Raw genomic sequence first — 23,628 nt, 5'->3', positions numbered from 1 at the left:
ACTCGGGTGGGTTTGAAACTACAAGAATGTTATTACTGATCTCAACTTTAAATGTTACAATAATGTACATACACAGGCATGTCATTTTACTTGTTTATAAATAATGACAAATTTAGATGGGGCTAAATTTCATTGATACATGGTTCTCAACATCCAGATGATAGATATCATATAGGAAATTCATTTTGATAACTAAATAAAATTTGATTTTTTACCTAGCTATGCTGATACATAAAAGTACTAACAGCCATGAAATTTATCATTATATTGATGCAGATATACTTTATGTCAAATAACCTCTCTCAAACCAAATAATTCCAAAAGGTAAAAGTTTGATAATACTGCCTATAAGCTTACCATAGTCACAGAATAAAGCCTCCAACGCGTGAGGTCCAGGGTTGGATTCAATTAAATTTCACTGATGGTTCAACATGTACCAAATTATTGACATCTGCTTTAATATATATTAGGAAAGGCTGTATGATAATAACCAAGTGGCAGAGTTATTGAGAGGATCAACCAAATAACATATATGTAATTGCTGGTTCATAATGCCAGAAAACATTAAAAATTAAAAGAGATTTAATAAAATTTTCCCAAGCCATGTATGTATTCTGTGAACCAGTGGGTATTAGTTATACAGACAGGGTCTCTTATGTTACTTGGCAGTAAGGATGATTTACATCACTGTATTAGACCATTCTCATACTGGTATAAAGAACTGCCCAAGACTGGGTAATTTATAAAGGACAGAGGTTTAAATGACTCACAGTTCCTCAGGACTGGGGAGGCCTCAGGAAATGTACAATCATGGTGGAAGGAGTAGCACACATGTCCTTCTTTACATGGTGGCAGGAGAGAGAAGTGCCAAGCAAAGGGGGAAGCCCACATGATTCAATTACTTCTCACCAGGTCCCTCCCATGAAACGTGGGGATTATTAAAATTCATGGTGAGATTTGGGTGGGAAAATAGAGTCAAACCATATCAATCACCAAGACAAGTGTAGCTTTATGACATACATCTAAACATCAGATGACTGGCTGTTTTCTCTTAATGTTTTGGTGTCATATAACTTAGAGATTGCTTGAAAATGACATTAATAAAAGTCACAATCTATTTGTTTTACCCTGACCTCATTTCATTGTCACTGTTGTTTTTCTCTCCAGATCCCCATGTGAGTACATGACCCATTTAATGCAGCTGGAAAAACCCAGATGCCCCAAACTTGAATCCCCATGTTCTTAGAAATAGCTATAGTAGGCCGGGCGTGGTGGCTCATGCCTGTAATCCCAGAACTTTGGGAGGCCGAGGCGGGCAGATCACAAGGTGAGATCGAGACCATCCTGGTTAACACGGTGAAATTCCGTCTCTACTAAAAATACAATAAATAAATAAATAAATAAATAAATAAATAAATAATAATAGAAAAAATATCAGGCTTAACATCATGAAATCAACTAAATCTAATCTAATGGAGGAGTATAAGCAGTTGCAGTTTTAGCAAGCCACGTATCATAGCCATATCCCTGACTTGTGAGTTTCCCTTTAATTCACTTATGCATACACGATTACCTTTGGACTCATTAAGTCTTTTCTCAGTTAAAGTTCTGCATGACTTGGTAACTCACTATCTGTATATATATGAAGAATTTTTGAAATTGGGTGCACCATAAATGGTTGCTTGAAGAAGAAAAAAATATATGGCACAATTTTAAGTCAAGAAGAGGAAAAATTCACAGGCTTGACTGTGTAGTTTAAAACTGGATAAAGAGGAATTAAGGCTTGGGATAGTTTTCTAATGCAGCTGACAGAACTTAAAATGATCTCATTTTTATAAATTAAATTTGACAGGTGATTAATCTATGATAAGTACTAATTAAAATGCTTTGAAAAACAATTTCAAAAAGTATTTTAAAACATAGCTGAAAAGAAATATTTGAAAATCACCTATGTGTATCTCAAAATGCAAATGATGGCACCAGTTTGTTGACAAATTAGGTATAAGCAATGTAGATACAAAGAAAGATTACTCTGGGTATAAAGTGATAGGAAGTAATTGGAATGATCCATTCCTAACACTTAATTCTTGCAGCACTAATGGGATTAATGGGTTCTCAGTTAAAAACTTCACAACTTGAGCAGTTCCTTATCAGCTCAAGTAATGCTTATATAGCATACAATCAAAAGAGCCTTGTCAGACTGGTTAGGGCAGTCATCAGAACAACTACTGTTATTGAGTAGCTTCCAATTTAATGTTTAGTATCTTCCATTTAATGTTTTTAGATAATTCATAACTGATCAACTTCTGAATAGGTTCCAAAGAACTACCTCTCATAAAGAGAACAAAATAGAATGCAGAGTTTTCCAGAGCGTGTTTAAAGTAAAAAATAGGGTTCTGTAGTCAGATAGGTGTTGAAAATGCCTGAGTTAAATAGAGCTAAACAAATGTAACTACTGTAGGACTTCTCTAAGGCTTTAATATACATCGTTAATTGAGACCCCGCATTGCCAACTTCTACACTCAGCCTGGACACTGAGAACCAAAACCATACCTTAGTGTCTATACTAACATGACTTTGCTATTTCACTGCTTTCATTAGTGTTTCTTTACTTTTCCCAAACTGCCCTACCCAAACAAATGGTTTCATTGCTCATTACAGGAGATTCCCCAAAGACGCATTAACTCTTCAATGAAGAGCATTCACAGACTGTTTGAACCCTAAGATTCTTTGAATCCACCCTTCAAAATCCTCACTTTGCTGCTTCCATCAGTCCTGGGCTATTTTATCATGATTACCACCCGATCCCAGTCCAGCCTCTGCACTGAAATACCTGCCTTACATAAAATTTCCAATTCTTAATAAATTATATTCTTACCATCTCTCCTCTGAAGCACTGTCAAAGCTTTGAGGAGGTGGTGAAGCAATAAACTCTGCTTTGTCATATCTACAAGTTGTGTTGGAGATATCTGGGGAGACTTCTTGACAGAATCTTCAAGAGGATGGTATAGGGTCTTTTATGGTCTAGATTTATTTGATTATTCCCCAACATATGCGTGTATATATGCGTACATGAATATGTGTATGTGTGTATAGCACCTTGCACATTCACACACTTTGAGAAAAGGTTATATGGTGGAAAAAACTTTGGACTAGGATGAGAAGATCTGTGTTCCAACTCTGCCCCTGCTTCTAACTACTTGTGTGTTCTTGGGAAAATCTCTCCCTTTTTCTGGGCCTTACTTTCCTCACCTATAAGCAATAGTATAAGACTAGATGATCTCTGAAGATACAGTTGATTCTTTATCTTTTTTCTACCAGGGCACTCATGGTGAAAGCTGTACAGATGCTTGGGTGGTAGCATAGGTAAGGCAAGTTATAGATAATAAACAATTCCTGACATACTAACCTTTCTCTCTCATTCAAGAATTTAGATAAAAATATAAGCCAGTAGGTGATGTTATCATAGGGTTATACTTGAATCTACTTACAATCTTTTTACTAATAACCAAATACTTGAAATGTGTCATTGGTATATGGTAACCTGGAGGCTGAGAAATGCTGGTCTGAAACATTTTGGTTCTATGACTACGATTTCTACAAGTGGTGGTGAGAAAAGCTACACCAATCCTAAAGAGACTCGCAGAAATAAATCTATTTTCTTCTTTTAATAAATGTAATGATTGATTTTCTAAAGCAAGATATGCTGAAAATCTCTCTAATGGGATGCTAGTTGAAAATAAAATCCAGTATATAATGACACCTGGTACTGAGCTCAATTCCAGCAGATGCACAGCAAGTCATGACATCTGTAAACTGGATCTCTGTAAACTCATTGTTACTAATATTTCTCTGGACTGATGATTGAATGCCTTCTCATTTATGGAGCTCTTTTAAATGTTGCTAATTATACTATCTTACATTTGTATAACAGTTTTTTTTTTTGCTAGGTTCTTTTGCTTGTATTCTTATCCCCAGGATATAGGTGAAGGAGGTAATTGTAGGTGTTTCTCTCATTTTAGAAATAGAAAAAGTTTCATAGAGGTCATTTGCTTAAAGCTACGCAGTAGAAGACCCAGGAATCTGGCCTATATTTTCAGATTCTAATTCTCTATATTTTCTTCTACCCTCAAAATTTCTCCAAGTCAACACTCTTTCCCCACCAAAGACCTCCTATCTGATAAATCCAATGGCCTCTCCATTCATGACTTCTTTCATTTGTTCATTCTTTCTTCATTATTTCATTCATTCAACAGATATTCATTATTTGTGCATTTCTCTTTCTTCATGTTTCTGCCTTATTCAACACCATTAGGCATCAAACTTTCTCCTTGTTCTTTATTTTTCAGTTATTTGCTACCTATCTGTCCTCTTCCCTGGCTACTTTTCTCCTCAACCCCCTAAGTGTGTTTCCCTAAAATCTCTGACTTTGACATTCTTCTGTTATATCTCTCTACCTTGCCCTTTAGCAATTTAATTTTAGTTTAAGGTTTCAGGTGTTATCTCTGTATGAATGACACCCAAATCTGTCTTTCTAGTATGAGAGAAGTACAGAAAAAATGCTATGAAAGCTTGAGTGAAGTGACAGAGTGGGAATCAGAAATTTCCTGGCTTGGTTTTTTAGTGGTTCCTTGGAGTCTGGGGTAGGATTTGGATATGCAGAAATGGTAGAAAATGTGTCCTAATAGAGGAAACAGGATGAACACAGACACATTGGTGGAAAATGATAGAGCAAGTGCAGAAAACAGCAAGCATTCAAATTTGCATTATAGAATGAATAAATGCCTGAAAAGAGTAGTAGCAATGGTCAATGAGATTTTGGGAGATAAGATTCTGAGTGCTAGCCTTGATAATTTTGACTATACTTGAACTAGAGATACTAGCAGGACCACCAAGTTGAAACATCCAGTAAGAAGCTGCATACATAAATTTGAAATTAGGGAAAAACTTCATCACTGTGTTTACAGTAGTATATCTAATTGTTATTTGTATGATTGTCTTTTCTATTAACACTAGACAGTGAATTTCTTGAGAGGATGATCTGTGGATACTTCATGTTGATTAACTGCTCCATTCCACTTAGTGTGGTACCTTGGAGTCAATAAAGGAACAAATAATGCCTACTTAATTACTGGCAACATTGCCTTTCGAAACACACTTGTCTTTGGAGTTCTATAAACTTATACAACATATTCTTGCATCTAATGGAAAAATACCCTGTTCTCAAAATCTGGGGCCTGATTTTAAGTTTCTTACTAATACTATCCTAGCTAGTCCCACAACATCCGATCTTTGCCTTGACTCCTGTTCAGTCCTCCAATCCGAGTTAGCTGCTCCTCCTCTAAAATCGTTTAGGACAGTGCACATCCTTATCACACAGTTACTCACTATGCACTTTATTTATTTGTCTGTATCATCTACTTGGATGTGAGCTCCTTGCAAATAAACATCTATGCATTTTATTTGTGTAACCCCAGGCATGTGGCTGGCACATAGTAGGTGATAAAAAGTGTTTTAGTGACTGTAGGAATGATTGTTTCAAAGTCTGTCTTAACACCACTCACTCTTTTATTTATTTGTTGTCTCCTATGCGCATTACACTCTAATTGGTATAGTGGGGTATCAAATGGATTCTGTTTTCAAAGAGATTTTCATTTATTAGGGATGTGACCTGCACAAATATATATATGCAACTGAAAAGGTCAACCAAACCATTTCTAAGCAGGTGCTTTCACTGCCTTCTAAAAGTATTTTGTTGCATCCACGTGTTTGACATCCTGGATACCCAGTACCTGGATGACACCTGACTTCTGCAGATGTCATGCCATGTTGTAATCATGGGCAAAGTCTTCCCTGTGTTTTGAGGCTGCTGTCAAAGGCAACCCTGAATAACTTGCTGTGACTTTTCAAAACAGTGCAGCAAATTCAGAATGATGGATTAAATGAAAATTACCTGCCCAATGCAAGAAGAATAAAGTTCCTTTTTGCCGAATTACTGCTGTGCAGGTTTATTTGCTGTCTAAGAAAACAATATGCACCTGGTGAAAACATGGTCGGCTGGGGAAAACCATCACAAACAGCTGTTTCCAGAGACTGAATTATACATTCAAAAGGAAATGTTTGAGCTGATCTTTTATTTATTCCTTCCTTCTCCTGACTTGTTGGCTTTGTTCTGCTCTCAGAAACCAATTTTTGCACCTTACAAACTTCTAAACTCGTTTGAGAGCCATACAACTTCTTCAGGAATAAATTTTCTGTGAATTCAAGCACAGCCCAGAATCTTCTCATTACATATTAAAGCAAGTCACAAGGATAAAGGTGCACTTCTTACAGGTTTATACTGTATTTTCTCTTTTAATTTTATTCATAGTCTAGATCTGTTTTCCTGCTGCAAAGCCACAAAGCAGATGTCAAGGGATTCAGGTCATAGCTGTTCCACCCTCAACACTCTCTAGTCACAAGTTCGTGGTTTTCTTTCCCACCACACCCCTATCTTTGCCTAGTCAAGATAGTTTTATGTAATAAAATGAGAAAGTATTTTCTTCCTTCTCTTCTGCTTCAAATATTAGGAGCCCAGCTCAGATCCTTGAGACTCACTGAAGATTCCCCAATCACTTTAGCCCCCAGTGAGCTCCCAAAACACTTATCATCAGTTGCATTCCAGTTATGTTCTATGTTGCCAATCCCTGACCTGACAGTTGGTAAAACAATTTTTTAAGGTCTAAGTGTCTATGTCAGAAAAACAACAACAACAACAACAACAAAAAAAAAACACCTTTAGTATCTTCACTGTTCTTCCTCCTGAATGGTGAAGCTGGGAAATGAGCATATAAGAAGATATGAGCATAGGGCAATTATAAACAGGTTTCTAGCCTGGGATTCAAGATATCATGAACCACCTGAAATTATATGCAGTTTTCAGTTTACGGATGTTATTTTCTCTACAGAGTTTCTTTAGTTACCATCAGATTCTCAAAAGGATCTGTGATTGTCAGATGATTAACAACTGTAGTATGAGTGTCTTTTGACCTTATCAGAAAAGTCTTGGTCTGTGGTTGTGTCTTCAGCAAATAGATGTTGTGATCAGTGAACACACTTCCTCTCTGACTTCCCAGGGTCTGTGAAGATGGAAATGGCTACAAACTCATGGATGTCCCTAAAGAAAAGAAACCCTGTGATCAGAGCCTAGGAGTAGCATTATTATCATTACTATTTATTTTCTTCCTGACATGTTCATAGTGCTAGACAATTTACGAGGTTCTTATTATGCACCACCTTTATTCCTGTTTTAAAGTTTTTTTGTTTTTGTTTTGTTTTGTTTTTTTCTCTCTCACCTCCCCTTTTCAACCCTGATTCAATTGATTTGATCTAGCTGGATCTGCCCTGAAGGCTGACAAAAGTTAATGTTTAAACAAATTAAAGATAGTAGAGCCTTTGTTTACAGTGGGTTAATGGTGCTGCTGGTGCTTAAGAAACTTGGTTAAGTTAAACTGTAAAGCAAAACTTCTACTAACTCTTTGCTTCCATTTGTTGCTGTCTCCATCCCACTGGGCCACAGCTGTTTCTCCTCATGCACCTCCTTTTACTGTTCGCTTTTGCTTCTTGGACTACCTGTATACATGTGGGAAATTTCTGCTCATATATCTTAGCTACACTTAGTATCACGGGTTGTAACGTAATGCTTATTTATAAATAGCAGTCTATGTCTCTGGACTTTTGTTATATCTGCTTCAAAGTAGTCTACCACATATAAGGTTTTAGTGTTTCATTTTTTTGTTTGTTTGTTTTGTTTGTTTGTTTTTAGCCATGCCCTAACAGGCATTCCTCTGGCCCCCATTTGGTAAAAGTATAAACTAAGACACAGAAGGATGTGGCAACTTGCTGAAGATTCAGCAGGGTCAGAAACATTCAGTTTCTTGATGCCCCACCCGTGTCTAGATTACATTGGATCATGGTGCTTCTCCTGCACTTGATAAACTCAACATCAGGGTTCCAACGTTTATTGCTTGTAAATCTGAAAATGGGATAGGTAGCTTTTCAGGTTGTAATCTAGTGAGAGAGAGTCTTTGGTTAGTTGGCCAAACCCTGAAGGTAGAAAATTAGCCAGACACAAATTTTTCTTAGAAAATACCCACTGATGCTAGACTGACATTTGTTAAAACCAGGCTGTTTTTGACTCATCGTTTTTCTGATAACACACAGACTTGTACTTAGTGAATACAAGCCTTCCCTATTCTGCTGCCATTTCACATGATTTGATAGAAAAACTAAATTAGATTTGATGAAGTCAGCTTAAACTTTTAAAAATTGCTGGTTCCAATCTAGGTAGAGCAAGAATATTAAAAGTTATACATATGCCTGCCAGCTGTTCTGTTTCCCACCACTTAATTCCAAAGTTATCTGTTACTGTCAACAGAAAAGTCAGATATCTTTGTTTCCTTTCTTAGCATGGTACTGGTACCAAAACAGAGATATAGACCAATGGAACAGAACAGAGTCCTCAGAAATAATACCACACATCTACAGCCATCTGATCTTTGACAAACCTGAGAGAAACAAGAAATGGGGAAAGGATTCCCTATTTAATAAATGGTGCTGGGAAAATTGGCTAGCCATAAGTAGAAAGCTGAAACTGGATCCTTTCCTTACTCCTTATACGAAAATTAATTCAAGATGGATTACAGACTTAAATGTTAGACCTAATACCATAAAAACTCTAGAGGAAAACCTAGGTAGTACCATTCAGGACATAGGCATGGGCAAAGACTTCATGTCTAAAACACCAAAAGCAACGGCAGCAAAAGCCAAAATTGACAAATGGGATCTCATTAAACTAAAGAGCTTCTGCACAGCAAAAGAAACTACCATCAGAGTGAACAGGCAACCTACAGAATGGGAGAACATTTTTGCAATCTACTCATCTGACAAAGGGCTAATATCCAGAACCTACAAAGAACTCAAACAAATTTACAAGAAAAAAACAAACAACCCCATCAAAAAGTGGGCAAAGGATATGAACAGACATTTCTCAAAAGAAGACATTCATACAGCCAACAGACACATGAAAAAATGCTCATCATCACTGGCCATCAGAGAAATGCAAATCAAAACCACAATGTGATACCATCTCACACCAGTTAGAATGGCAATCATTAAAAAGTCAGGAAACAACAGGTGCTGGAGAGGATGTGGAGAAATAGGAACACTTTTACACTGTTGGTGGGATTGTAAACTAGTTCAACCATTATGGAAAACAGTATGGTGATTCCTCAAGGATCTAGAACTAGATGTACCAATAAATATATTTAAGAATTCTTTGCACATCAAAAGAATATAAAAACTAAAGTCACAGGAATCAACATTGAGAACCAAAAAGTAAATGCAAGCAGAGTAGTAATCTGTAAAGTTTAAGAGCTACTCTATATACAAAGTGGTCACTCATGAGAACAGCTATTATTAGGTTAATAAGCAAACCACTTGACTGAGAAAGGAAGTGGAAACATAGACAGAAGTGAGTACACACGTCATCCTTGCTATAAATTTTACATATGTATAATAGCAGTCATATGTGTACATACATAATAGTAGAGTTACAGAAATTCTGATCTGACTTATAATGATCAGGCTAACAATCATTTATTCACTACTGATCTAGCTGATTCCCCACTAGTATGCTCAATTAAACTGCCTGTGGGTGTCACAAAGAACCTTAATCACTGCACATGTCAATGGTTAATGATATCTTACACTCATCATAATTTATAGAACTACTCAAGAAATTAATTAAATGATGCCTGAAAACATGCTTTGAATGCCTTGGAAATATATACTGCCTAAATATGAGGTACTATTGTTAAAGTTAACCATTCACCTTCCTTAATTATCTTATGTAAAGTTAGCATGATTCTCTTTCTTTCTAAAGAACTTTCATTTTCCTGTAATTGAGCTAAGAGAGTGTCAACAAAAAGAATCAAACTCTGTAAAATATTTGAAGAAATTTATTCTGAGCCAAATATAAGTGACCAATGGCCTGTGACACAGCCCTCAGGAAAACTTGAGAACATGTGCCCAAGGTGGGTCAGGGCAGTCTTGTTTTATACATTTTAGGAAGACATGAGACATCAATCATGTAAGATACACATTGGTTTGGTCTGGAATGGCAGGATAACTCGAAGCAGGGGACTTCCAGCTTATAGGTAGATTTTAAAATGTTCTGATTGGCAATTGGTTAAAAGTTATTATCAATCACAAAGAATGTGTGGGTTACAATAAAGGGTTGTGGAGATCAAAGTTTTATCATGCAGATGAAGCCTCCAGGAAGCAGGCTTCAGAGAGAATAGATTGTATATGTTTCTTATCAGACTTAAGGTCTGTGTTGATGTTAAATGCTGGTGAGCTTTTCCTGAATTCTAAAAGGGAGTGGAGTATCATGAGACATGTCCGTTCCTCCCTTCCTGTCATGGCCTGAACCAGTTTTTCGTGTTAACTTTGGAACCCCATGGCTGAGAGGAGGAGTCTATTCAGATAGTTGTGGCGGAGACAGGCGCCTAGAATATTATTTTTGGTTTACAGGAGTTTTCAAATTGTACCTTGACACAATTTTCCCTCTCCTTTGTTGTATGCCCCCTCTCCATCACATGTTCACATTGTTTTTGTTCTTTTGCCGACAATCAGCCTTGAGACACACCATGATTATCATCTCACCAAGTTATAATTTTATCAAACAACTTAACAACAAATGTAAAACCATCATTATAGTAACAGATATACAATCAACATCTTCACAACTAAGGAAAATAAATGAAATTGATACAGGCCCTCAGTGAGTCAGTGCTCCTCTTGTTCTTGGAAAATAAGTGTCTTACAAATACACACCACATTTCAATATACATAGGCTCTATTCCTAGGTTAATATTGCATTTGTAAACAAAATCAAAGTTTTTTGTGTGGACTTGATGCATATACTCTTAATTCAGTTTTTTTGAAATTCAGATATTGTTAAAGACTAGACTTTTTATTAGAACTGGTATCAGGCCAAGTTTACATTATACTCTTTTTGAAGGAGTTCATTTTTTCAGCCAAAGGACTTGCTTTAACTGATCTTAATTGCCAGGTGTGCCCTCTTTTGCATCACTCTAAGACACAGTTCTTTCAAACTTTTCAGTGGTTATGTCCACAGTGACAATATCTTTCTCTTGTGGGAATCAAGAGCAAACTCTTACAGGTTTAGTAACACTGTCTTTGATCTTTCAGTATCCATTTGTTGCCTGATTTGTGAAGGCTTTCAGCCTTTCAATTTTCCACCTTGCTAGAAACCCAAGATCAGATTTTTTTCTGACATGACTTCTTTGCTTACCACCTTGCCAGGGCTTATGCAACCTGTAAGCTTCCAAACTCAAAGTTACTACCTTGAACATAAACTATTAGTTGTAGTTTCACAGATCTCTGAGCACTTTTCCCCAGATCTCTTGCCTTGTCCTTATTCTGTGTAGACTCTGTCTCAAAAAAAAAAAAAAAAAAAAAAAAACTTCACCAGGCATAGTGATGTGTTCCTGTACTCAAGCTACTTAGGAAGCTGAGACAGGAGGATCACTTGAGTCCAGGAGTTTGAGGCTGCAGTGAGCCAGAATCATGCTACTGCACTCTAGCCTGGGTGACAGAGTGAGACCCTGACCCCCCAAAAAAGGACCAAAATGTATATCCCACTCCTGATATATCTAAGGAATTTCTGGAAAGAGCTATTATTAAAGGAACAAAAGATCTTCCAAAGTTTAAGCCAAATTTATTTAAATGAAGTATAGAGGACAATTAATGGAATTATCTAAATGATACAAAGCTACGCTTCTACCTCAATTATGAGAATACCCTTCTACCTCAATTATGAATAAGCCAGATAATAGCTTACTCAATTTCCTACAAGTTCACCTACAAAAACTGCCTTTCTTTACATAAAATTATATAAAATATTTGAATTAAAAGAGATCATAAATAATTCTCTTTTTTTCCCAGTTCACGTGACATTTTAGACATAGTCAAAATTTGTAGCTTTATTTTTTTTCTTTTCCAGATCTTTAAAAAGCATCTATAATCCACTGAATAAGATGGGCTAGAAGATGAAACTGCTGAGAAGTGCTGCAAAGCTGATGGTATTGATATCAACACAGATATCATATGCTTTTGGGGAATTGGAATAGTGCACTCAGTTGACACTTATTCCTAATAAATTCAGTGGAGAGTTCTCTAACTTATTTTTAAAGTCTCTAATACATACTTCCTATAGTTGAATGATACAAATTAGTTTCTTGGTCTCTGTTCAGATACTGGGTTACATACAATTTTTGGGCATTTAAGTATACTGTAAATCCCTCCAGAAAACTTTCCTGTATTGTCTTGTGCTTCACAGCTAGTTTTCAGGCATGTGTACTGATTACAAATTAGTTTTCTATTTAAAAAGGAGTTGTGGCTTGAGTTACAAAGATTTAAAGTTAAAGCAACGCTCTCAATAATTTCTATTTTCTCACTGAATCAATTCACACTAGACACCCCTTTAACTTCGATATATATGATCACTCACCTTCTGTCCAAAAATCTATTTTAAGAAAGAGCAGAAGTACAAGAGGACCATGTAAACAATAGTACTAATATTAGTAGGAATATGGCAAGGTTTAAGAGTGACAACTTTAGCTTCACTACATTTAAGCTGCTTACTAGCTGGGATAAGTTGTATAACTTCTCCGAACCCATTTTCCTCATTTAAAAAATGGGCCATAGACATTTCTCCGAAGACATACAAATGGCCAACAAGCACATGAAAAGATGCTCAATATAATTAACCTTAGGGAAATATAAATTAAAAGTACAATTTCAACCACAATAGTACTACATACACATTAGAATAATTATGTTAAAAATAAAAAAAAAAAACCAAGTGCTTTCAAGAATGTAGAGAAACTGGAACCCTTTGCATTACTGATAGGAATGTAAAATAGTACAGTCTCTTTGGAAAGCAGTCTGGTGGTTCCTCAAAAGGTTAGACATAGAATGACCGAATGACCCAGCAATTCTACTCCTAGGTATATACAAGAGAAATGGAAACATATGTCCACACATAAATTTGTACATGAATGCTCACAGCAGCATTGTTCATAAGAGCCACAGAGTACAAATGATCAAAATGTCAATCAACTAACTAATGAATAAATAAAATGTGGTCGATTATTATTTAGCAGTGAAAAGGAGTGAAGTACTTACACATGCAATAACGATGACTAAACCTTGATAACACTATGCTAAATGTAAGGAGCCTATCACAAAATACTTCATGTTATATATTTTATTCGTATTAAATATCCAGAATAGGCCAATCTATAGTTACAGATAGATGATTAATGACTACCTAAAGCTGAGGATACAGGTGAGGATGAGGGACTGAGGAGCGACTGTCAATGGGTACAGTGTTTCTTTCTGGGGTGTTGAAAATGTTCTGAAATTGTGGTGATGCTTGCACAACATCATGAATATACCCAAAATCATTGAAATGGATGTTTTAAATTGCCAATTGTATGGTATATGACTAATGTAATAAAAAATTGTTAAAATGAGGCAAGTAGTTGGGTTTATCACAAAGAGTTTTTGGGAAGATTAAATAAAATAAGCTATATAAAGTATTTAATATAGTGCCTAGTACCTTGTAAGCAATCAATAAGTGACAGCTCCACCACCACCACCACCACCACTACTGCTACTACTACTACTGATACTATTACTACAAATAATAATTATTAGTAGTAGTACTATTATTAAAAAATTATTATAATAATTACAATTTTTAGCAGTACTAGAAATGTTATTAAATTATAATACTAAGTAGAGTAATAACATTATTTGTAATAGCAGAGCTGTTATTAAATAATAATTGCTAAAGTTGTTAATATTATTTAGCTGTCCTTATTAGAATGATAGTTTTATCCTAGGACAGAGTTTGGGGTCTAGATAATGTTACCATACCCAGTGTGCTATAATAAAAAGAAAAAACTTTGGAGTGAAACAGATCTTGTTGAAATCCCATCTTTGTCACTTACTAATTATGTAACATCATGTAAGCTATTTCACCTGTCTGCGGTTACGTTTCCTCATCTGCAAAATAATTCAACAATATCTACTACTTTGAGCTCTTATGAGGAATAAGATAGTGTATGTGTAAATGCCCATTTTAGTGCCTAGTACCTAGTAAATTATCAAATAATTTTGGTTCCAAATATATGAAATCATGGTTTTGGCTTTTTAAAAATATGATGAAACACCATCAAACTTGTATCAGTATCTCAATAAGACATAAGCCTAAGCAATGCCCCCAAACACCAATGTATGCATAGAGGACTGGTTAACAATCATGCTATTTAAGAGATGTTCGTAATCACATTGTTAGATTATAATCAGACACTATTTAGTAAACTGTTAACTTTTTTCCCATTTCATTCTTAAAAAAAAAATCTCAAAACAAGCACAGCTGTTACAGAAACTTAGACAATAAGGGAACCAGTTTCAGTCTCACTCATTAATACTACAGCCAACTCTTAAGGAAAAGGCTTGGCCCAGATTTTCCAAAGGTATAAATAATGCACATGTTATATAATCTGGGCAATAGAATGTTTTTCAGTTTGGGGTAGCTCATGCTAAGCTTGTGCATGTTATCCTGAATAAATAGATCTTTCGGAAACAACTCACTAACCCTAGAATGTCTATAAGGGTGAGGAAATTCTGCCATGAACTAGCTCCAATTATGTGTGCCAAGAAAGCTGAGTAAGTTCATAATACCCTCCTTCTTACTCTCCAAAGTCTCCATAGTGTTTGGTTATTCAATATTACGTAAGTTTTAAGGAGTTATTTGAAACTAAGAGGGTAAGAATATAATATAAAAAACTTAAAAAATCTCTTGCTTCCACCATTATACACACAATTCATATACCGAGTTATGACTCCAGCTAATGAAATAATCATGTACTACTATTTGTATTAACAATAATTCTGGTTTGACATTTAGCTCAGTTGGTGACTTGCTTTGGATTGTTCTTTTTATTTCAACTTTAGAAGGAGTTGACTAATTTTGTTAAACTGAATTGATTCAAGGGTATCATAAATTTCCATTTTTAGTATTTGCCACATTAAAGCAAATGGTGGACAATTTATGATTTCAAAAGGTTCTATTCTTGGTCATTCTTAATTAGTTTTAGATAAATCTAGTAATTGGTTGAAGCTGCAGAGTTTTGTCATTGTATTTAGTGAAAGCCTAAGCACGGAGAACCTTTAGTATATGAGGTCCTGCCATAGTATATGAGGTCCTGCCACAAGAAAAATCATTTTCCTTTTTCCCTCGTTTCACAGTTCTCATATGTGATGCAATTCTACTTATGCACATCTGTTTCCCCACTAGACTGAGAACTCCTTAAGGCCAAGAAACTCATTTAATTCACCTCTATATCTTCAGGATCTAATATGCTGGCATCCAGTAAGAACTCAATAAATGTTGTTAGGTAAATAATGTTTTATAAAAAACATAGATTTGGTTGAATAGCTAATTTCCTAATTTGGGATTAAATTAGGTATTTGTTTTGCCTTCTAGTCCTGAGTATTGAATTAAATGTTATATTTTGATATATTCCCTTGTAGAGTCTTTTACACTGGTTTCTTAGGGAATATGATATAATTTTCAGTAGAAAGTGATATGTTAGGGAAATTGATTCCTGATGAAGATTAACACTTCTTACACACATGGAGAAAGTTTGAGCCAATAGCACATAATACACTCATGAAATATGAATTTGAATAGCCTGTAAAAATAAAATAAATTCTGAATGAGAATAGAAAAAAAGAATCTTTTATACTGGATCACATTTGCCTAGAGATGAACTACTGGCTTTTTGAAACATCCAAAGTAACCCAATTAGCTTGGACTGTTCTACTTGTCTGAGTTTTTCTGATCTACCTTAGGTCCCCCAGGCCTCCTTTTTGATTCACACAAAAAGAGAAAGTAAATGTTTATATGTGTTTTCTGCATAATGCTGTCTAGCTTATTTTAAGTTTTAAGAAACTGCCAAAAAGAAAATTATCGGCCAGGCTCTATGGCTCACACCTGTAATACCAGCACTTTGGGAGGCCGAGGTGGGTGGATCACCTGAGGTCAGGAGTTTGAGACCAGCCTGGCCAACATGGTAAAACCCTGTCTCTACTAAAAATACAAAAATTAGCTGGACGTGGTGGCACGTGACTGTGATTCCAGCTTCTTGGGAGGCTGAGACAGGAGAATCACTTGAACTGGGGAGGCAGAGTTTGCAGTGAGTTGAGATCATGCCACTGCACTCCAGCCTGGGTGACAGAGCAAGGCTCCATCTTAAAAAAAAAAAGAAAGAAAGAAAGAAAAGAAAAGAAAAGAAAAGAAAATTATCATCATCAGTCAGAAGGACAGAGCACATTTTCAAACTCACCTTTAATTAAAATTAGATAGCAGATCTCAAATCTTTCATGCAAATGTGTTCATGACTTTTTCAAAGCTTTCAGGAGTGTGTTACAGTTTGTAAAGCATGCATTTGGGTCTCATGAAAAGAAGTAGTTTATAAAAAGGGTCTATGTAGCATGAATATATTTCAAATGGGGCACATGTCCTTACAATATTTTAATAAATTGGTATTAACGGTGTAAAATAACTTTGTATATTGTAATACAGTGTTGTTTTACTTAGAAAAAATTACTGAAAATATATTTTTTTCAACTGCTAAGAAAAGAATTAGCCTTGGTATAGTCAAGGTTTATTTCTCAAATTTAAAGCTAAATTTACCTTCAGCGAGAGAAAAAATAAAGGATAACAGGATCAAATTGGAATTTTGCATGTGTGTGTTGTACATTGTTTTATCTTTTATATATCATACATTACCACAGGGAACTTTAGTAGTTACATAGACTTTTTTTGCGAGAGCAATAGTTTTCAGATTATTTTGTTAAGAATCTGTTTATCATCTCAAAATATATGGTTATTTAGTGAAAATTAATCTTCTTTCAGTATTACAAGGTGAACACAATTTAGCAACAACCAAACTGTCATCACCAAGTCAGCAAAAACGTATGTAAATTTCTAGAACTTTGCAAATGACTAATGGCTTACACTATAGGAGAGAGAAAGTCAAGATGTTTATTTTCCTCTAGAGACATAACAAAATATCTGTACTGATGCCAACTCCCTGCATGAAAAGTATTTATTTCTACTGAAATTTTTCATTTACTGAATTTCTTTTAGAAATATTCAGAACTGAGAACAGAGTGTAACCCTCAAATGAACACATGAACATTTATTCCAGACCATGTTTTCTAAAACTACCTTGAAGCTGATACTCAAGTATTTCCTAAAATGTGTCTCATTTTACATAAAATTGCTGCATGAGATTCTTGTCCATGGGAAAAATAAAATTAATAATGCTCTAGATAAACTAATTAATGTTTGTTCAAGTTATCTACTAATTACTTAACAAACTACCCATAACTTAATGGCCAATGACAACCACTTTACTTTGCTCGTGAATTTTGGGCTCATAAATTTGAGAAGAGTTCAGCTCAGTGGTTTGTCTGTGATCTACATGGCATAAGTCAGGGAAGCTAGAGCTGAAGGATCCACTTCCAAGATATCTTCTTCACTTATGTTGGTGTCTTGGTGCTAGTTGACCTCTCTCTCCCACCATATTGTGTCTCATCCTCTAGTGCCTCTCTATATAACTTAAACTTCAAACAGCATGGTGGTTTCAGAGTGGACCAAAACACTGGGACAGAAGTTGTAAGTTTCTTTTGACTCAGCCTCTAAAATTTCAGAACATCACTTTTGCCACACTCTATTGGTCAACTGTGAAGAATGAAAACTCAAGTTTAGATATTAGGAGTAGCCAAAAATCTATGGCCAACTTTAATCTACTACAATGTTGTCTAAAATTTTAAGTAATAGGATTTGGGAAACTGAAACTTGATAATGTGTTTAGCCATATGGATTGGATTTTTGTATTTCTTGGCAGTTCTAATTTCAGTTCTAGCTTTAGGATGTCCAGAACTGAATGTGTTTGATAAACTTCAGAAACTGAAGAAAAACAATTTCCAGAAGTTTTCATTACCTTACTGAATTCTGCAAGTTTTCCAGACATAGACAGAGATATCCAATCGTCCCAGTTATCTTTCTGTATCTCTTTTTTACACCTGGTGTTTTCTAATGTCTCATGATTCTGACTGCAGAACTCCCACTGACACAGAGGAGCTCTTTGACATTTATAGTGCTCATAATGTCAGCTGACTATTGAGGTATAAGAGCAACTTATAAAATGATTTCCAATTGTGAATAAATGGTACTAAATAAATCCATGAAAGAGTTAAAATCACGTAAAATTAATCAGTCATGTGCTCCTTGAAATGCCAAAGATCTAGTTTGACTGATTTTGCTTTTCTTTCTCTGAATTATATGGTTGTTTAACATCTCAGAGTAACAGCCTTTCTGGGATGAAAAATAAGCAGGTCTCCATCTTTCTGTCAATAAAGTTGTTTCCAACTGCGTTACAAACTAAAAGCCGAAAAGTTCATCCTTACATCTAATGTAAATTGGAAGTAAATTATTTTAGTAATCTTATAGGATGGTAATATTTGGTAGGGTGTTTTGGCATATATATCTATGTTAGAATACAGGTTTATACAAAGTACACATCTTGTAGATGTCCTGAACAGTACATACAGGTGTTGCACCCAGCGAATCTGAATGGAATGTATCTTCTACAACGGTCCTTCTCCTTGCTTTGGATCAGTACTTTTCAAACTTTGCTGTTGTGTGCCTAATAGCAGAGGAGAGTACAGAAGGTATTCCTCCAGGGACCACAAACATAAAATTTACTCACATTTTGTTAGTGAATCTTATCAAGCACTTTTTTTTTTTTTTTTTTTTTTTGAGATGGAGTCTCACTCTGTCACCCAGGATGGAGTGCAGTGGTATGATCTCAGCTCACTGCAAGCTTCACCTCTGGGGTTCACACCATTCTCCTGCCTCAGCCTCCTGAGTAGCTGTGACTACAGGTGTCTGCCACCACACCTGGCTACTTTTTTGTATTTTTAGTAGAGACGGGGTTTCACTGTGTTAATCAGGATGGTCTCGATCTCCTGACCTTGTGATCTGCCCTCCTCGGCCTTGCAAAGTGGTGCTGGGATTACAAGCATGAGCCACCACGCCTGGGCTTATCATGTATATTTTATCATGCAAATGTTGCTTTATATATATATGTGTTTTGGTATGAAAACAATTTATCCACTTGAATTTCCATGGAAACTAATGATATGAGACCATCATATGGTTCCATGTAACCCCTGGAACCACAAAGTTCCCTTAGAGTATTTTTATCCCAGTTCGAGGTAGAGAGATGTTAGTAAAATGTATCATATGGTCAGTAAGGGTATCAGCATATCTAGATTTGGCTCTAACAAAATATAATGACTGCAAAACAATATGGGGACATAAGAAGAGCCACAGTCTAATATTTCATTATTTCTAAATATCCACCATTTCCACAGTCCACTCTTAACAACATGTTTATTAATTTCTTTTTGTTTTGTTTAAAATGTTTAACTTTGGTACTCACATTGCTAGGTTTATTTAAAAACTAATATTTGCTATATTTCATTTTGGAAAAGTGAACATTAGGAATACAATTTTCTCTCTCTTATTTTCAAGATATAAATAAGTTTCCAACAATTCCAGTTGAATTATAAGGATCAAAAGTTTAGTCAAAACTTCCAAAAACTACAAGGAGATATCGTCTCACCCTAATCAAAATGGCTTTCATCCAAAAGAGAGGCAATAACAAATGCTGGAGAGGATATGGAGCAAAGGGAACCCAAATGTCCACTGTTAGTGGGAATGTAAATTAGTACAGCCACTGTGGAGAACGGTTTGGAGGTTCCTCAATAAACTAAAAATAGAGCTACCAGATGATCCTGCAATCCCACGGCTAGGCATATACCCAAAAGAAAGGAAATCATTATATCAAAGAGATATCTGTACTCCCATATTTATTACAGCACTATTCACAATAGCAAAGATTTGGAAACAATGTAAGTGTCCATCAACAGACAAATGGATAAAGAAAATGTGGTACATATACACAATGGAATACTATTCAGTCATAAAAAAAGAATGAGATCCAGTGATTTGCAACAACATGGGTGAAACTGGAGGCCATTACATTAAGTGAAATGAACCATGCACAGAAAGACGAATTTCACATGTTCGCACTTATTTTGGGGAACTAAAAAATTAAAACAATTGAACTCATGGAGATAGAGAGTAGAATGATAGTTATCAGAGGCTAGGAAGGTTTTGGGTGTGGTGGAAGTAGGAATGGTTAATGGGCATGCAAATATAGTTAGAATAAATAAGTTCTAGTATTTAATAGCACAACAGGGTGACTACAGTCAACAATAATTTATCGTGCATCTTAAAATAACTAAAATATTATAACCAGACTGTTTGTAACACAAAGAAAGAATAAATGTTTGAGGTGATGGACACTCCATTCACCCTGATGTGATTATTATACATTGTATGCCTGTATCAAAAAATTTCATGTACTCTATAAATTTACACACCTATTAGGTACCCACAATAATTAAAAATTAAACAACAACAAAAACCTTTCTAAGTGAGTGAAAATTGGGATCAATTTGTCTTCCCTGGCTGTATAATGGATAGAGACCACTATGGTCACAAATATCAATAAATCATATATTCAGTGTAAGCCCAATACATTTAAAGCATATTTACTCAGTTCTCTTGTGGTTCTTCTGTTTAAAATTGAAGAAATTTAGAACACTAGAATGAAATCTAAGACAGATGAAATCTTGAAAATGTTAAAGGGCATGATTTAAATTAAAGGCCACAATTTGAAAGAGATCCTAGCAGGTCTCTGAGATTTTAGCTTACAGTACTTAAAATTACAAGGATTAGCAGTAGGATCTCTAAAAAGAGGTGCAATACCTTGTGTCCTTATTTGAGTGTGTACAAGGACAGTAGCACTCATAAGTCAACTTGTCACTTTTCCCAACATCATATGATTGATAAATATTCAGGATCCCAACCTAAAAACAAGTTTTAAATGGCCCTGGATTGTGATATTGAAAATAATATTATCAAATCATTTTAAAGGCTAAACCAAAGGCCTGTATTTTATTTCAAGAAGTGCTTGGTCTCCAGGAGTTAATGCTGTCCAAATAAAAATTTTGGCTGACATGTATGAAAAATTTTCTGTAACAATCACCAATGCAAGACACTCATGAATCTATCAATCACAGAGTTAAAAAGCTCTGTCATACAGCACACTTAATACCCAGTGTAACTAATTAGTATTACCATTTTTTGATGCAATACAAACTAGTTTCCTTAAACTGCTATTGCACTGAACTCCAGGGTTATAAATGAGCAGAACACAAATTGATTTGCATGTAATAACAGTGGCAATAAACCTTTCCCGGTTCATGCAATTTTCCCCATCTGTTAAGAGAGGGCAAGTTTAGGAAGTGTTATTCCAAGGAGGGGACTTACCCAGCTGGACATCTATAACACTTGGCTGATTCTCCATGGGGAACAATGGCTTAGGAGGCTTGTCTGTGAGTAAAGCTAGAAGAGAAAATGAAAGAAAGTAATGGAAAAATTGAGATAAATTACAGGATGAGAAAGATTCTATCATGTATGATATTTAATGTTTGTAGACTTGATGGTGTGTAAACATTTATTAGACAGTGTTCCTACTTGGGTAGTTACTCTATCCATACAATATCCATTCCCCAGCACATTTAGTGCACCATTGATTCACTGTAAATAGGACATTTTGACAACTACATTTTCCAACAAGATGAAACAAATGGACTATTTTGGGTGGTTTTTATAAATTTGTAAGTATAAAGAAATATATATTTTTAAAGTATAATTGAGAAATAGGAAATCCTCATATATGCTTTGTAGTGGTATTCTCAATGAAATATTACCCTAATGGACATTTTTAGTGACATGGATCTTCTAAACCTCTGAATTATCCCCCACTCTCCACTGCAACCTCCAAAACAATATAATAAAGCAATGATATCTTCATTAGGATAATTGATCAAAAATACAAATTAAGCATGTTTTATACTCCAAGTCTTGTGCTAGGTACTAAAGGGAAAGAAAGCAAAGTCTTTATCTTTGCCCTCAGTTTATAATACAGGACTATGAATACAGGATTAGCACACTATAATAGAGAATAGAACATAGAATATAGCATTTGAGCTATAAGGCTATATATAGGTGGTAAAGAAATGGAGACAGGAGAGGTCAATATTGGCTGGAAGGTTTGAGGAAAGTTTTATAAAGAGAATGAATCTTCATATGAAACTTAAGGGATAGAGAAGATTTGGAAAGGCAGAGAGTAAAGAAGAAAAGATTCTCAGAAGATTCTCAAAGGGATTTTCAAAAGATTATCAGGAAGGGGGGCGGAGCAAGATGGCCGAATAGGAACAGCTCCAGTCTCCAACTCCTGGCGTGAGCGACACAGAAGACCGGTGATTTCTGCATTTTCTTTTTTTTTTTTTTTTTTTTTTTTTTTGAGACGGAGTCTCGCTCTGTCGCCCAGGCTGGAGTGCGGTGGCCGGATCTCAGCTCACTGCAAGCTCCGCCTCCCGGGTTCACGCCATTCTCCTGCCTCAGCCTCCCGAGTAGCTGGGACCACAGGCGCCCGCCACTTCGCCCGGCTAGTTTTTTGTATTTTTTAGTAGAGACGGGGTTTCACCGTGTTAGCCAGGATGGTCTCGATCTCCTGACCTCGTGATCCGCCCGTCTCGGCCTCCCAAAGTGCTGGGATTACAGGCTTGAGCCACCGCGCCCGGCGTAGATTTCTGCATTTTCAACTGAGGTACTGGATTCATCTCACTAGGGAGTGCTGGACAATTGGTGCTGGTCAGCTGCTGCAGCCCGACCAGCGAGAGCTGAAGCAGGGCGAGGCATCGCTCACCTGGGAAGCGCAAGGGGAAAGGGAATCCCTTTTCCTAGCCAGGGGAACTGAGACACACAACACCTGGAAAATGGGCTAACACCCACCCCAATACTGCGCTTTAAGCAAACAGGCACAGCAGGAGATTATATCCCACACCTGGCCGGGACGGTCCCACGCCCATGGAGCCTCCCTCATTGCTAGCACAGCAGTCTGCGATCTCGTGGCAAGGCAGCAGCAAGGCTGGGGGAGGGGCGCCCACCATTGCTGAAGCTTAAGTAGGTAAACAAAGCCACTGGGAAGCTCGAACTGCGTGGAGCTCACAGCAGCTCAAGGAAACCTGCCTGTCTCTGTAGACTCCACCTCTGGGGACAGGGCACAGTAAATAACAACAAAAGCAGCAGAAACCTCTGCAGACGCAAACGACTCTGTCTGACAGCTTTGAAGAGAGCAGTGGATCTCCCAACACGGAGGTTGAGATCTGAGAAGGGACAGACTGCCTGCTCAAGTGGGTCCCTGACCCCTGAGTAACCTAACTGGGAGACATCCCCCACGAGGGGCAGTCTGATACCCCACACCTCACAGGGTGGAGTAC

The 23,628-nt window shown here is 36.2% G+C and overlaps 1 protein-coding gene across 1 annotated transcript in view; it reads right to left on the bottom strand.

The window, feature by feature from the left end:
- Window positions 1-23,628, bottom strand: part of IL1RAPL2 (interleukin 1 receptor accessory protein like 2) — a 1,281,282-nt gene that overhangs the window by 271,381 nt on the left and 986,273 nt on the right. Inside the window, exon 6 of the mRNA XM_025372668.1 lies at window positions 21,611-21,685. Coding sequence (XP_025228453.1) covers window positions 21,611-21,685 — 75 coding nt within the window. The remainder of the gene's footprint in view (window positions 1-21,610; window positions 21,686-23,628) is intronic.

This window comes from Theropithecus gelada, chromosome X (genome assembly GCF_003255815.1).
Source record: "Theropithecus gelada isolate Dixy chromosome X, Tgel_1.0, whole genome shotgun sequence".
Taxonomy (NCBI): domain Eukaryota; kingdom Metazoa; phylum Chordata; class Mammalia; order Primates; family Cercopithecidae; genus Theropithecus; species Theropithecus gelada.
The sequence above is the reverse complement of the archived record's forward strand: the minus strand, read 5'-3'. Positions and strand labels throughout refer to the sequence as shown.